This window comes from Hirundo rustica, chromosome 7 (assembly GCF_015227805.2).
Source record: "Hirundo rustica isolate bHirRus1 chromosome 7, bHirRus1.pri.v3, whole genome shotgun sequence".
In the NCBI taxonomy this organism is placed as follows: domain Eukaryota; kingdom Metazoa; phylum Chordata; class Aves; order Passeriformes; family Hirundinidae; genus Hirundo; species Hirundo rustica.
Window position 1 is genome coordinate 31,872,092 of NC_053456.1, and position 14,165 is coordinate 31,886,256.

A 14,165-nucleotide genomic window follows, 5' to 3' on the forward strand; every position below is an offset into this window, starting at 1 on the left:
GCAAAGGAATTGTTATCAGCAAGTATGAAACAATCAATGTGATTCTCTAGAACGTCTAAAGAAAAAAAAAAAATCAACACGCTGAAAAGACAATCTCCACTTCTTCAGCCTCTGTATAAAACCTGGAAGAACGGAAGTGGTTTGACTATTGAATGTTCAGTTAAAAAAAACCATAAAAGACACACATGTCATCCAAACAAAACCAGTGTGAAATGCTGTGATAATAAGAAATATTGGTGATGTAGATACTTAGCAGTACAGTCCTGAGACTAATTCAGCCCTGAAAACAGGGAAGATACCAATCATGCTTTCCCAGTGTGCCATCCCCCATCCCTCAGATACTGAACAAATTAGTCACAATAATGAATTTCGTGGAAGATTTAGTGGAAAATTTAACAAAAATATGACTCAGGAATCCGAGTTAAGAGGTTAAGCAAGAGGACTTTTAGGTGGGAAGTAGAGGTGATGGAGTAATCAAGCCATTACAATATTAATACTACGCTTAAGACTGAAGAAGGTGAGGACATTACAAACTTAAATTCCATAGAACCTTCAACTTTGGTTTCAGGGGTTTTCAGATGAAACCCCAGTCAGTTTGTGGAGGAGAAAAGTGACCTGCAGAAATGCAAAATTTCAAACAAGCGGAGCGATTTTTAATTCTTCTAAAAAATATCTCTAGTAATGGAGGCACAATCTTCCTTTTTGGAATTAATTTTTTAATTACTTAGAATTATTTAAGATTCAGAAGCCCAAAGTCTGGCTACAGAGAACCATATTGTCTTTATTACTAAAAATTCCCTAAACCTTCCTGAGAACTTCTGTAGACCTAAATGGAAGTTCAGTGAATATAAAGAAGCAAATGTGCAAAGCTCCTGAAAAGTGTTTATTAAAATAGTATTGCTTACCCTCTAATTTCAACAGCTGCTAAAATAGCAAGGTCAGCCTGATAATATGCTACTGGGCTCAGGTTGTCATACAGGTTGGAACTGCAGGGAAAATAAAAGGTACATTCTTAAATGAAATAATCAAAGTATTTAATTAAAAAAACCCCTCCACACTTCAAAGTAATTGTATGTAACATCACAGCATGACTCCTGAATTACTAGAAAGTACGACTGCTAAAAACTAAGGACCAGATTCCAGCAAAATCTCATCTAAATGCATGGAAGTCCCACCCTCTGCACAGGCTGGGGGAGCCTCAGCAGGGAGAGGCTGATGAAGGACGCAAAGTTAATGCTGACTCTGTTATACAGGTGTCAGGTAAGAAAGTACAGGGGACACTCTCCCCTCCAAGTGGTGCTGGGAGCAGAATCCTGATCTCCTTCAACACCTCTGGTTATTCTGTCTCCCTAACCAAACACTTTCCTTTACAAAGGCCACCTTGAATCTTCTAATTATTCTTCACCGCTGCTGTAATCGACAAACACATGCAACATTGTTTTCCTCCTGACCTGTAAATGCCTCACTCTTTTAGAGACTAGACCTGCCCTGCTAGGAACTGAGCCAGCATTGGAAATCTAGCTGTGGGAGTTTAAGACAAGCAGTGTGAGCCTTAAAAGCTCTCCCAGATAATCCCCTGGCAATGCCTGTCGCTGTGAACTGTGATTACTCTGTTCCATTGCACCACCCTTCGCCCTTCTTGCATCCACGAGTCACGGAGGGAATGTTCTTCCATAAAAGGCCTAAAACACTACAGGAACTTCCCTTCTCTTCCATCAGGAGACAAGCAGGACTTGAGCAACCTCACTGCCTGTTTCTGACCCAGTGACAGTGGCAGGTGACTGCTGCTGGCCTAAGGAAGGTGACAGACACCCCAGAGTAGATCGCTTTCTGCAAAGAGCAGTCACATGCCACTGGCACACCTTACCAGCTGATGGAGAGGGGGAAAAACTGAACAGACAGCAATGGGAGATCAAAGAAGTATTTAATGTGCCAAGGCATGACAAATTACCTTTGATCGGAATGGGAAACCACTCTATCATTAAAATACAATGGCAGCTTTAATATTTCCTAACTCCCATAGATGACAAATGGGATGAGATTAATTTATGCACTACATTAAAAAAAATAAAGCCCTTAAATGGGAAAAAAAAAAAAAAAAAAAGTGCTTTTGGTCCACCCCTGAGAAAAAACAAAACAGCTGTATTCATACAGTCCATTAAAAGCAACATAAAACTGCATTGGGTAAAGGTGCTCCTAATGATCACACCTCCAACCTTAAATATCATCTCCAGAAGTTACCAATTCAGATTCATATATCAGATTTATATGACAGTGCTGTGCTCATCTGATAATTAACAGGATCACTACTGTTTTTTTCCATTTAATTTCAGGCCCTTTCAGGCTGGCTGCTGTGATGGTTCACCACATGCTGCTTCTGTTCGGACTACCCCGAACATTGCCTGCCCTGAAAGACTCTCCTCCTCTAAATACATAAAATTCTGGCTTTACATCACAAGGAATTCAGAGTTCAAGCATCAGTTTTAAAAGAGGGCTATAAACCCAAAGTCATTCTGTGGCACCACAAGTGTCAGCAGAGCACAGTGATATGCACCTACAAATATTCTTACGTTTTTCCCTCTGTTTTAGGAAACCCAATTCAGTGTGTTTATTTTTCAAGCCATTACAAGGCAGAGACAAGAGAACTAGGCCAGAGTGATACTGTGTAGTTTGCAGTCTATTTACTGAGTGTGTCTTCCAGGTGAGGTACATACTCAGAGATTTCCTTACCTCCGGATCTGCAAGTCAAACTTGACAGAGGTGTCCATCTCAGACTGCTGGTGCACGCTGAAACGCAGGCCAGCTAAGAGCTGGGGGGAAAAAAATCACTGTGGTTCAGTTGGAAGCACAATAAAACACACAATAAAATCTTCTCAATGCTATTAGACTACAGTGAAATTGCTTGAGACTCCTGGTGATGAGGGAACACACACACACAGAACAGGCAAATTAAAGTTGTCCAGTTCATAGAGGCTGGAAATGGACCACCCAGCCAAGGCATCACTGCCATAAAATACAAAATAAGGATTGCATCATGCTCCCCACCCTTATTTCAGCCATTTCTACACATAACTGAGCCTCCCCAGGCGTTGCAAAAAGTATTGTCATCTAAAGAGTAGGGAACACATTAATGATTCAAAATTAATTCCCAAGGTTTAGTCTAAGTCAATTCATATTGGCTTTAACATCTGTGCAGTTCTGCTTGATACACTTCAAAAGACTTTGGAAATAGCATTTATTCATCTATACAAGATGGCTCTTGGAACAAAATTATAACAATGAAGTTGATATAATTGTGACTAATTTTCACTTCTTTTCTTCAGAAAACAAGACTTCCTATGTTCTATCACCTTAAAATCTGCCAGGTCTCACTAACAACTTTCAACTCTTTCAACTAGACAAAACTTTGTCCTTCCTCATGAAAGTAGGCAGAAAAAAAGTTGAACTAAGAGAAAGAAGTGTTGTGAGCTAGCTCTTTATTTATCTTGAAAAATACATATCAGAGAAATATAAAAAATTCATGAGGGACCAAAGTCCATTAATTCCACTATTTAATGAACGACTCATTTCGAGTTGCATCATAAAACTCTCCAACACTCATTTCAGCCTTTAATTTAGCTGAAAAGTTGAAACCAACTACTGCTGTACTAACCAAACATGGGCAGCTAAATGCCAGATCTAATCTTAAATTCCTGTGAGAAAACTTCCTGCCCAAACACTGTTGTGATTAAGGAAAATGCCACCTGCCCTCCTGGGTGAGTTATCAGACACCTGTTGGACCGAACCTTACCTTAGTTCCTGCTTTCATGGGATTGCCCAGGTCACAAACTACCATGCGAGTCTGATTCTCTGTTTTAAAAGCACATGACAGTCTGGCTAAAGCCTGCAATAAACCACAAAGAAACTCTAAGGAATGTCATTATTTACATCTGAACACCACCTGGAGGAGAGTCTGGAGAGAAGTCCTAGATATGCTGTATTAATTTTAATATAATTTCTCAGCCATAACGCAGTCAAGTACTAAAATGAAATAAAATCTGAGTATGGAAGTCTCCAAGGAGACAAATGTTTTTGACACAAGACAGACCTGTTTTCAAGGTAATGAAAGAGAGGGGCTTTGAAAAAACTGATCACTTTTTCAGTAGGCTTTGCTCTAAGACTGAAATAATAGAAACCACTACAGATTTCCAGAGCAGCACCTGAAATATGACTCCTCAAAAGCAGCTGGAATTTTACCTCGTTGTTACGAACAACTCCGATGAAATCTGCTTGGGGTGGAACAACGACAAAGAGTTCTGCTTCATAGGCTCCCTCCCCCTGGTTCTGAGCACTGACAATGAGGGTCAAGGGATTGTCATCACCAATATAGATCTGCTTCTGATCACTGCAAGAGAAGAGTGTAAAAACTACCTCTGAATTTGGGCTTTAAATTGCATTGAAGTGGCTGAACTGAGAGAAACAAGAGATACTCTGAAATTTCACAAAGACTTTGGAGAAATCTGGAGGCAGTACCTTTGCTTCAGAAGTGTCAGGAGAGCTCTAAGCTACTTTTAAAAAACTCTATGTCTATAATCACAAATGGAGCAAGTATTACATGTTCTTTTGTAAGAATCTTTCCTGTAAAATGTACCACAGAAGAAAAAAACACAGACACCATTTTCTCACAAGGAACAAACAACTATGATCAGCTAAATCCCTGTGTACTTTTTGAATTACAGGCCCACTTTGCAGAGGTACAAGCACATATTAATAACAAAACTCAAGGGAAGGCTTAACTACACGGAACAGAGCCAAGACCTCTGCAATACCTCTGGTTCCAGACACAGAGACTTTCTTTGCAAAGAGTGCATTTTAATTTCACCAGCTACAAGCAAACATCAAGGCATCTGCACTGATGTAAGATGTTATTGAATGTTTGCATGAATTAGTGCTTGTGATGTGTCCTGTCTACGTACAATGTGCTTACGCTGTACTGCATTCAAAAACAGATTGTGAGATAATACAGTAGGAGAGGTTTTAGGCCATACAAAGTACAAAAAGCTCAGACTCATGAAAGAATTACCACTGAAAACTTGTTTCTTTCTTCCAGGTTTGATAAAAGATACTACCAATACCAACAATTTTTTTTTTTCATACACGTGACAAGAGAGCCCTACCTCTCCCTTTGCTGGTCAAAAATCACATCTTCATGTGTCTATCTAATATTAAACAACAGAACAGAGAATGGCAATTAGCAGTGGTTTATTCTCACTGTACATGTCCAGCTTAGCAAATAAATAAGTAAATATGGCCTACTTTTAGTGGAGGCTGGGGTGGGAGTGGTGCATTACATGCTAAAGACATTAGGTTACAAAGCAGAAAATATATAAGCCTGAGTTTAGATCATACACAATAAGAAGTCCTACTTATTTCAACACATCCCTTAAACAAAAGTATTACTAGCTACTGAATTTTAGACTTCAAGTAGGGAAATTGCTTTTCCTTGTTGTATTTTTATAATGTATTTACCTTTCTACTGACACCTCCAGCTTTGGTTTGCAGATATTATCATCTCCACAATCCAGCAGAATATGGGCCTGTGCAAAAATTAAACACATACTGTTGTAATAATTCCTTCATCTAAAATACATTTTCAATAATACTGTTTCATTGACATATAAAAAAAATTCTCCACAGCTGGTTAAGAAATGTTTTCATATCATTAGTCTCAGAAGAGAACAAATGAGTTTTTATATGTGGGGGACACTGTGCCTACTGCAATTCTAGGACGGATGTTTACACTTTAACCATCTTCGTGTACTCTGAATAATCTTGTCATATTAAGTGGCATCTTCACTATCCTCTTTACAAACAAGTGTAAAAATTTGTAGAAAGGGCAGAAATAGAAAAACTATGTTTGTTACCTTAAGAGGACTACAGGGAAAAACAAAATGTACATAGAGCAGCATGAGAATGGACGAAACACTCCAAGCCTTCAACATTAACACTTCCAGTACCACTCTAATTGATTTTCTCCCTAAGATAAACCAAAGTATGTTGTGAGTTCTCTCATCACAGGCTGTGTAAGCAGAGTACCTGTCTGCTCATATTAGCAGGAGTGAACTGGTTGAGGATAGGGTGCAATCCTGTTGCATCTGCGGCCGTTCTGTAATCCAGACGATATTCCATAAAAATAGTGATGGGAGTCAGCTTGTCTCTGAACTCAGATTCATCCTGAGGAAACCAAAGATTTGAATCACAATTAAAAATGTAGGAGGAATGCAGAGGCCACAACAACATTAAAACTTCTGAGCTCTTTTCAAAGCAGAAAATCTCTTGTCAGAAAACCTGCACAATTTTAGCAGTAGCATGCCTGGTTAACAAAAGGAAAACTGGAGCATACAGAAATATTAAGTCATGAAAATCCAGTAACAAGGAGCCTAAGGGCTACACAGCTCTGCTCTTTCCTGTCAGACCAACCTCAGCCTGCTTCTAAGATCCCTCAGAGATACTCATCTTTGGATTTACAATTTTTCCTTCCTAAAATTATTACTTGGCACTTGGAAGTTGCTGACTTTCATGTTGTTCATTTGAAATCATTGTTTATCAAATGGTGATCCTGCCTTTCAGAGAACCTCCAAACCACCTCTTAGCTTTACATTAGCCACAGATTTGCTCTGTGTAAACTCTGAGAGTAATGAGAACTACTGACTCCAGCGCAGCTCACTTCAGGATCTTATTTCAGAACATGTCCTCTATGGGCAGGAACTTATTGATTACCTATAGTTTTAAACAGGTTCTGCACTACATTTATGATCATTTCATATAGGTCATGTGTCATTACTTTCTCTATGAAAATGTCAGGTGGAAATGTGCTAAATTTTTGCTAACCCTGAGATCTGAGATGTCTAATTCCATATATAACCCACTCACAAAAGTCAGGTCAGAGAAAGTATTGCCTACCTTTTGTGAGTCCTTAGTGATTGCTAGCATTTTTATTTGGGTTTTTTTTAGTGGGAGGGAAGTATTGTTTATGTTTGATTTGTAAGTGCTCAGAGATAAATCTGAGCTGCAGAGAACTTACACACAACATTTCTTCTACTGATTTAATCTTTTTAATTGTGCTAGCATCTGTTCACATTTGTGGAGATGAAAACAGAAAGACTGAGAAAAAGCAAACTCAGTATTTCTACTTTCTCCATCTCCCCTGCTATTTGCTTATTTTGGCTTGTCAGTTGCAGGTCCATACTTTTCTTCAATTTTTAGCCTCCAAAGTAGATGGGACAACCTCTGCTTATTGACTTTCATGTCCCTTGGAAATTATAACCAAATTAGTGCGTGGATGACTTGTCCAAGAAGTCCAGAACAAAGTTCTGCATTGAATTTCCAATGCATTTAGGGACCAGGACCTTGGCCACAATGAGATTCATCGTTCATCCTGTGACAGCAGCAGCAATTCGGGACAGACTTATGGCTTTAGTAATTTCAGGTCCATCCACTGAAAATGAGGTTTCTCTAGTATTTTTATTCTTTTTTAACACCTAACACCATGAAATTATAATAGACAATGCACCAAAACTCCTTTGCCCAAAACCTTACTGGCTACTTACCCTCAAGAAGGCGTCGAGTTCCTCGCAGTTCATTTTGCCCCCCTTTGTAATTGTCATGTTCTTAGAATGGCTGGGCTGCTTGCTGTGGAGGAAGAGAGCTCTCCTTATAGCTCCTTTCTGCTTCAGTTTATCCAACAGCAGCTCCACCTGGAAATCTGACCAAGCCAAAGGGTTTGGATCAGGGATATTTCATTCCCTTGAGCACAGTGCAGATCGCCCTCAGAAATGGAGCTGAGCACTGATTTCAGCTACAATGAAAACCTAGTGCTTGCCCCTCTTAAACTTCCAGTTTTTTCCATATAAAATCTGCCACTACATTAATTCTCAAGCACTGCTGCTGTCCTGAATTGGATTCTGCCTTTTCCTTAAACATTGGAAATACGTAAGAACACAGATATAGTTATAATTTATAACTGCTGTGGAATTGCAAGAACTAAAGTTAGAATTCTTTTTCCCCTAGAAAATTTAAAGCAATCTTGCACGTAACACTTGTATTCTTAAACACTATTGCTAATCTAATTACTTGAAATATTTGATATAGATAATGAAACTTAAAATACATAACAGATATTCATATCAGCCTTCCCAGATCAGACCACATCTGTACATGCCACAGAAAATAAGGAAAAGATTTTGCAATCCGTAGACAAAACCTGATTGCAGCAGGCTGCTTGCCACACTACAGAATCTCTTGGAGACAATTTAAAAGCTTGTTTGAAACAATCTTTTCCTGATTTTGACCTGAGAATCTGATGAAGAGAGTCAGTGATATCAATCAGAAAGTCATGATCTCAACAGGATGTGACAAGTCCCCTGTGGCTTGTCTGTATCTCTCAGGCCTAACAATGCACATACTTGAATATTCTTGTCTAAAACTCCCCTAAATGAGAGTTACCATAAATTCTGTAAAACACAAAGGGCTTTCCAAGACTAGTTAACCATGCAGTTGAACATATGTTTAAACTCTCAGGTATGGTCAAATGACTTCTACACTACTACAGCCAAAAAAACCTGCTGAGGAGTCCATGGATGTACGTGCCACCCAAGCGGCAGCAGTGTGCTGCAAAGGGCACCCAGCTGTTTGTCATGGAAATGATAATGAGCAGTGCTCACATCTGCAAACAGTACACAAGACTTCCAGTTTTCAAATGAGCAGAACTTACTGAGTGAGTTCGGGAGCTTTCCTTTGCCATCCGCTTTTAAGCAGAACTTTACTTTGAAGCTGTTTGAGAGGGGAAAAAAATTAATTTCACATGCTTTTTTCTCCCATTTTCTTCTAAAATTCCTCGCTATTTATTTCTGTTCAGATGTATCCTCTTTTATAGACTCTAGCTCATTCTCAAAAGCTATTTTCTACTGATGGAAAAGAAACTATAATCTATTATTAAGTAGACAGAATTGCAGGCAATGCAAAGCTTTGGAGTCTTGATTCATCTAGGGATGAATCACCTGTGGACTGGAATGTTTATTTCTGATTCACCTGTGGACTGGAATGTTTATTTCTGAAATCAAATGGGTCTTATATTTAAAGCTATCATACTGACCCTGAAAAGCAAGTTAGCAGTAGGAAGGGAAAGTGGGTTTGGATAATAGCCTGGGAACCAGAACCAAAATCAGTTTACAGAGCAGACCATTGCCCAAGTGTGTACAAAGTGGGTAAAACCACTGCAATACCATGTGGTGTGCTGACATCCTGGGAAGACCTTACTCTGCTCAACAGGGACAACTGGCAGTCTCTGCAGGTTTTGGGAATCAATCTGGCAGCTACTAAACAGTGCTGGTCCTCCAACTGCTGTCAGAGAGTTCTTATTATATACTGTCTGCTCTTTCAGAAAAACCAATGTTTGTTTTGTTTTTTGTTTTTTTTTTTTTTTAAGTTAGCTGACTAGGCTTCCTGAGACCTTTCAAAATTGGAAGCTTACAAAATGAAAACCCAAGAAGTCCCTCCCCTCAAAGGAAAACACAGATACTCTGCTTACCAAGAAACTTTTACATCTCCCAGTGAACAGGCTTTGTTTTCTGGGTTTAGAATGGTTGGATTAACTTCCAGGGCAGCATTTACTCTAATAACTGGCCTAGCCCTGCAAAGAAAACATCCTCTTGAAGAGCACTCAACACCATGTTTGACAATGCCCCCCCATCAAATTGTGCAATACACACAAACACACAATATTTAGTGAAACCACAAGGAAACCAAATAACCATTGACTGGATGAAGCTTTTCTGTGCCCTTTCATTTCCATCAGCCACAACATGGACAACTGTGTAAAGAGGAAGTCCTATCTGCTTATAGCACAGAACTAAATATTCTCCCAAAATGAGCAAGCTGGGATTGGAATATTGGGATTGCAGCTGCTGTGTCGGAATCCAGAAAACTGTCCCCCAGAAAGCCTTGAAGACAGCTTGTTTATGTTTTCTCCTAACTACGTATTATTGAGAAAGATGAATTTTAGACAGCAGATAGGTTTACTCAGTAAAAAAAGCAGTATCGTATTTTTCCACCTCCAGGGGTGGAGTGGCAGATTTCAGACCTCCCTGATCCTGCTTTCTTTTGGAGCTGCAGACCTCCACTGAGCTTTCACTCAGGAACAAGCACAGAGAGACCCTTACCTGTACAGAACAGCTGTGTCAACACCAAAGGCTCCAACAATCAAGTCTAGAAAGAGAGGAGACACATTACACATTACAACTTGCTTTTGGAAATATGCCATTTCTCAGAGGTGGGACTGCTACTGAGTTATTGTAAAGTGTCATTTGCAGCAGAGGACCTGGATATCCATTTTTGTCCACATCCGTGGCTCCTTTCAGCGAGTACCCAAAGCTGGGGGGCATCGTGCGAGCGGCCCACTGCCCTTCCAGGATCTGGGATGGGATGGCATTCAAGCCACTTGCTCCTCCGTTGTAGATATACACAAGCCCTCTCTTGTCCTCTCCACCGTATGGCGCAGCAACTGCAATATCTGAAAGCCAAAAGAAGAATCATCAACATCTGCCGACACAAACGAGAACATATTTCTGCTTGCAACAAGCAATAATTTCTGACATTACAGTTTCAACGCGTGTCAGCAGGGAGGAAGTGCAGCCGGCCTTTAAAATGCTCAGCAACATCTGTTTGTTCATTGCTCCTTTTATTTGTCCTTTCTGTTATTACTGGATGCTTTTTTTTTCCAGAAAGCATCAATGTTTAACAAGAACATGTCACAGCCTTTTACAGGGAGAGGAAGAAGGGAAATCATATGGATTTGGAACGCTTTTGAGCTTTTTATTAAAACAAGCAGAGTTAGTCACTGTGGGTGCCAAACCACAAAACTGAGTGTGACTCTCTTCCCATTTCATTTACATGCTCGTGTTCCTCCAAAGGGTGGGACGTGCTAATAATTCTGGAAAATTTAAATCATCCTAAACCAATGGTAAATATTAAAATCCAGTCTATCCCAGTCACGGCTTGGCAGCATGCTTTATGGAGAACCTCCAGTTAGAGCAGTTATTTTATCTTTTAAGTTTAAAAGTACTCACTCTTAATGATTAATAAACAGTAAGAAACAAAATGCTAATTACACTATCTGTAAGAACAGTCTTAGAAGGGTACATATGATCTAATTTCAGTATTTCCAGGGTTCAAGGACCAAACATGAAACACTACTTGGAATAATTATGTTTATCCTTCCTTTTTCCTGAAATTTGGGCAAGTTTGATGAGAAGAATAAGGACACAAAAGTTTACAGTTTTGTATTTTTGACTCCTATTTACAAACTTCATGAAGACAGTAAAAATTCCTATCTTGTACAATACTGTGATGGAAGGCATTTTAATTAACACTCCCAAAATGAGGCAGAGCAACAACCCCAAAACAAACAGACTAAGTAACAGCAAAGCGATTAAAATTTCAAATGTAGGTATGGTGGAATCAAAAAAAGTTTGGGAAAATCTCATCAAATGACTGGAATTTTGACTATCAGCTGTCCAATGTCTTCTGTAAATAGCTGCAGTGATACTGCATCTTCACACTGATTCTACATCCAGTTAGCAACTAAAAAGATCCCTTCCAATTTTAACTACACTATGAATTGATGACTTCATAAAAAAAAAAAAATTAGAGCTATATGGGAATTTGAAGCAATCATCTAGCGTAATTTTTTATCTTAGAGAAAATACTTAGCTTGCAAGCAAGAATGGAAAAAATGAAGATTTTTGGTGGAACTCAAATTCCCACTTTAGGCAACACTGGAGTTTAATGGGCAATAAAAAGTGTTCTCCCTAGAATTCCTGTAAATCTCCATCACAACACTACATGATTCTTGTCTGCTTCATTGCTTTGCTGCTATCAGAAAATAACAAGAAGCCTGGGCAAGGGGTTTGGGAGTCCTCAGCTCCAGTTATGTCAGACTCAAACTTCTCTTCCAGTTACTCCACTCGAGCTCTTTGTACATCTGGCTGTGGCTGCTATGCAGGATTTCCACCAAATTCTTCCATTTTGAATAATAATAAAAATATAACCCTACACTTTTCTCAGGAAAACCTTTTTTATGTGAATATTTTTAACCAGCAATCTGAAATAAAACCTTCTTTTCTCTCATCATTGTGCTTCTAGAGAGAAAAGCGGTCTTTAAACGATGGAAAGGGAAAATGATATTGAAGGTGCCCTAACAGGTCACAGTGGAGAGTCAGGTGTTTTATTGAAGTTTCTGCTGTGGTCATGACTTAGACAGCAATTGAGTGAGTGGTCAGTGTAGGAGCTAAAGCAGTCCATGCTGTTGTTTCAAGGGTATAGTCTCTGCTCGATGCATCCATGGAACTCCTGTTAGCATTCCTGGGAGTAGCACACAAGCATCGAAAGGAGTCTAGACCTCAGCGTCGCACGCTCGGTCACGGCTACGGCGCCGAGTGTTTGCGTGCAGAATCCACATTCTCTGTGCTGCCTGGCTTCCCTCTACAAGCAGGAGATCCTGACCAAGGGTCCATATCCTACCGTTGAAGCCGTCCTGATCCAGATCCCCCAGGGGCGCGATAGAGCTGCCGAATCTCGCGAAGATCTCAAAACCGTTCAGCTTTGCCGTCTGAAACCCTCCCGAGGCTCGCTGGAGGCAGATGGTTACTTGGCCCACCTCCTGCAGCTTCCCATCTGAACTTCGATCCATGAAAAGAGGGGCTCCAATAAACAGATCTGTGTAACTGGACCAGAAAAGGACAGAGCTCCTCAGCAGCAGCAGCAGGAAAATTCATTCTCTTCAGCACCTGTTAACTCAGCACTGAAGTCAACACTCAGATGAAAGTTAACTATCTCTAAATTCAGCTGAAGGCAAATATTTATTGACACAGTAGGCACAAATACACAAAAATTTAATGGACTTTATGCACGTGAATATACGCACATATTTATGCAGACAAATACAAAAACAAATCTACAAATGTTAAAACGAATGTGGAGTGTTAGCAAAAGAGTCGTGCAGATGTGTTAAACCAGCAACGAAGACAGAAATCTAGATTGTGGGAAAGACCTTTTATTAACAGCTATTTTTTTTCTTTCCAGAGACAAGTTGGGTGGCATTGGTGAGAAGAGAGAGAAGAGGACACTTACTTGTCCCCGTCGATATCTGTGGCAGCCACCGAATACCCAAAATAGGCGGCCATCTGGAAAACAAAATTCAAACCGAACCTCTGAGTTGTAGAGATACAAACATAAACAAGTTTACAAAAGTCTGTATACAAAATACATCAGGGAGATGATAAAATATGCCACAGTTTCTTTTTGTTTCCCTTTTTTTTTGTTTCTCTTCTGTACTCTATTAGAAAGTAAACCTACTGGTTACTTTCCCCATTTCCCCTTCCATGATCCAGCTCTCGAAACAGGCAGCACTTCCTTTACTTAAATAAGATTAGAATACCCTCAAACTTCATAAAATTTTGCTCTGGCAATCAAGCCAGTAATACACAGACTATTATCTAGTACTCTAAACACTTTCAACATAGCAAAGGTTTCCTGGTCACCCACCACACTCAGCAAAGCCACGCACCTGCTCTCCAGTGAAGTTGTACATGGAGGACATGTTTTTCCCATTGTAAATGGACACCTGCACGTGAAGAAACACACATTACAGCATACCAGCAATAGTCACCTTTTTTTATTTATTGTTAAGTTTAATGTTTCAAATTCTTTACCATGCCCAGAGTTCTTGCTGCCCGTGGGACTCCTGATACAAAGTCTGAAACATAAAGCAAGACACGGTTAACAGTCAGGTCCCAAAGCACAGCGACACTGCTGAACAGAGCAGCTCATTCCTAGTGCTTGATGCGTCTCTGTACCAGTGACTTGAAAGGTCTGCCCAGCCTATTAACAGGATGTTCTTACTGAAGCAAGGGGCTCACCTTCGATGCCATCACCATTGAAGTCTCCAACGGCCACTGAATAACCTGCAGAGACAAGATGAGGCTTTAAAAACCGTATTAAAACTTGCATCTCTCCTTACAGTTTTCACAGGTGTCTCTGTGCACAGCCCTCCTCTCTTCATCTCAAAATGCACCGCTATAAATAATGCCTCGAAGCAGCTTAGACTATGAAGAGCCCCATGAGTGGCT

At 39.9% G+C, this 14,165-nt stretch overlaps 1 protein-coding gene across 2 annotated transcripts in view; it reads right to left on the bottom strand.

Annotated features, from left to right (window-relative positions):
* Positions 1-14,165, bottom strand: part of ITGAV (integrin subunit alpha V) — a 51,670-nt gene that overhangs the window by 15,470 nt on the left and 22,035 nt on the right. For both annotated transcript variants that reach the window (XM_058421253.1, XM_040069291.2), the window contains exons 8-23: positions 13,956-14,000; positions 13,749-13,792; positions 13,604-13,660; positions 13,168-13,220; positions 12,559-12,761; positions 10,358-10,549; positions 10,200-10,245; positions 9,569-9,670; positions 8,753-8,811; positions 7,590-7,744; positions 6,076-6,213; positions 5,509-5,576; positions 4,237-4,384; positions 3,791-3,883; positions 2,731-2,810; positions 906-986 (exon numbers count right to left, since the gene is read on the bottom strand). In XM_058421253.1, coding sequence (XP_058277236.1) covers positions 906-986; positions 2,731-2,810; positions 3,791-3,883; positions 4,237-4,384; positions 5,509-5,576; positions 6,076-6,213; positions 7,590-7,744; positions 8,753-8,811; positions 9,569-9,670; positions 10,200-10,245; positions 10,358-10,549; positions 12,559-12,761; positions 13,168-13,220; positions 13,604-13,660; positions 13,749-13,792; positions 13,956-14,000 — 1,564 coding nt within the window. The remainder of the gene's footprint in view (positions 1-905; positions 987-2,730; positions 2,811-3,790; positions 3,884-4,236; positions 4,385-5,508; positions 5,577-6,075; positions 6,214-7,589; positions 7,745-8,752; positions 8,812-9,568; positions 9,671-10,199; positions 10,246-10,357; positions 10,550-12,558; positions 12,762-13,167; positions 13,221-13,603; positions 13,661-13,748; positions 13,793-13,955; positions 14,001-14,165) is intronic.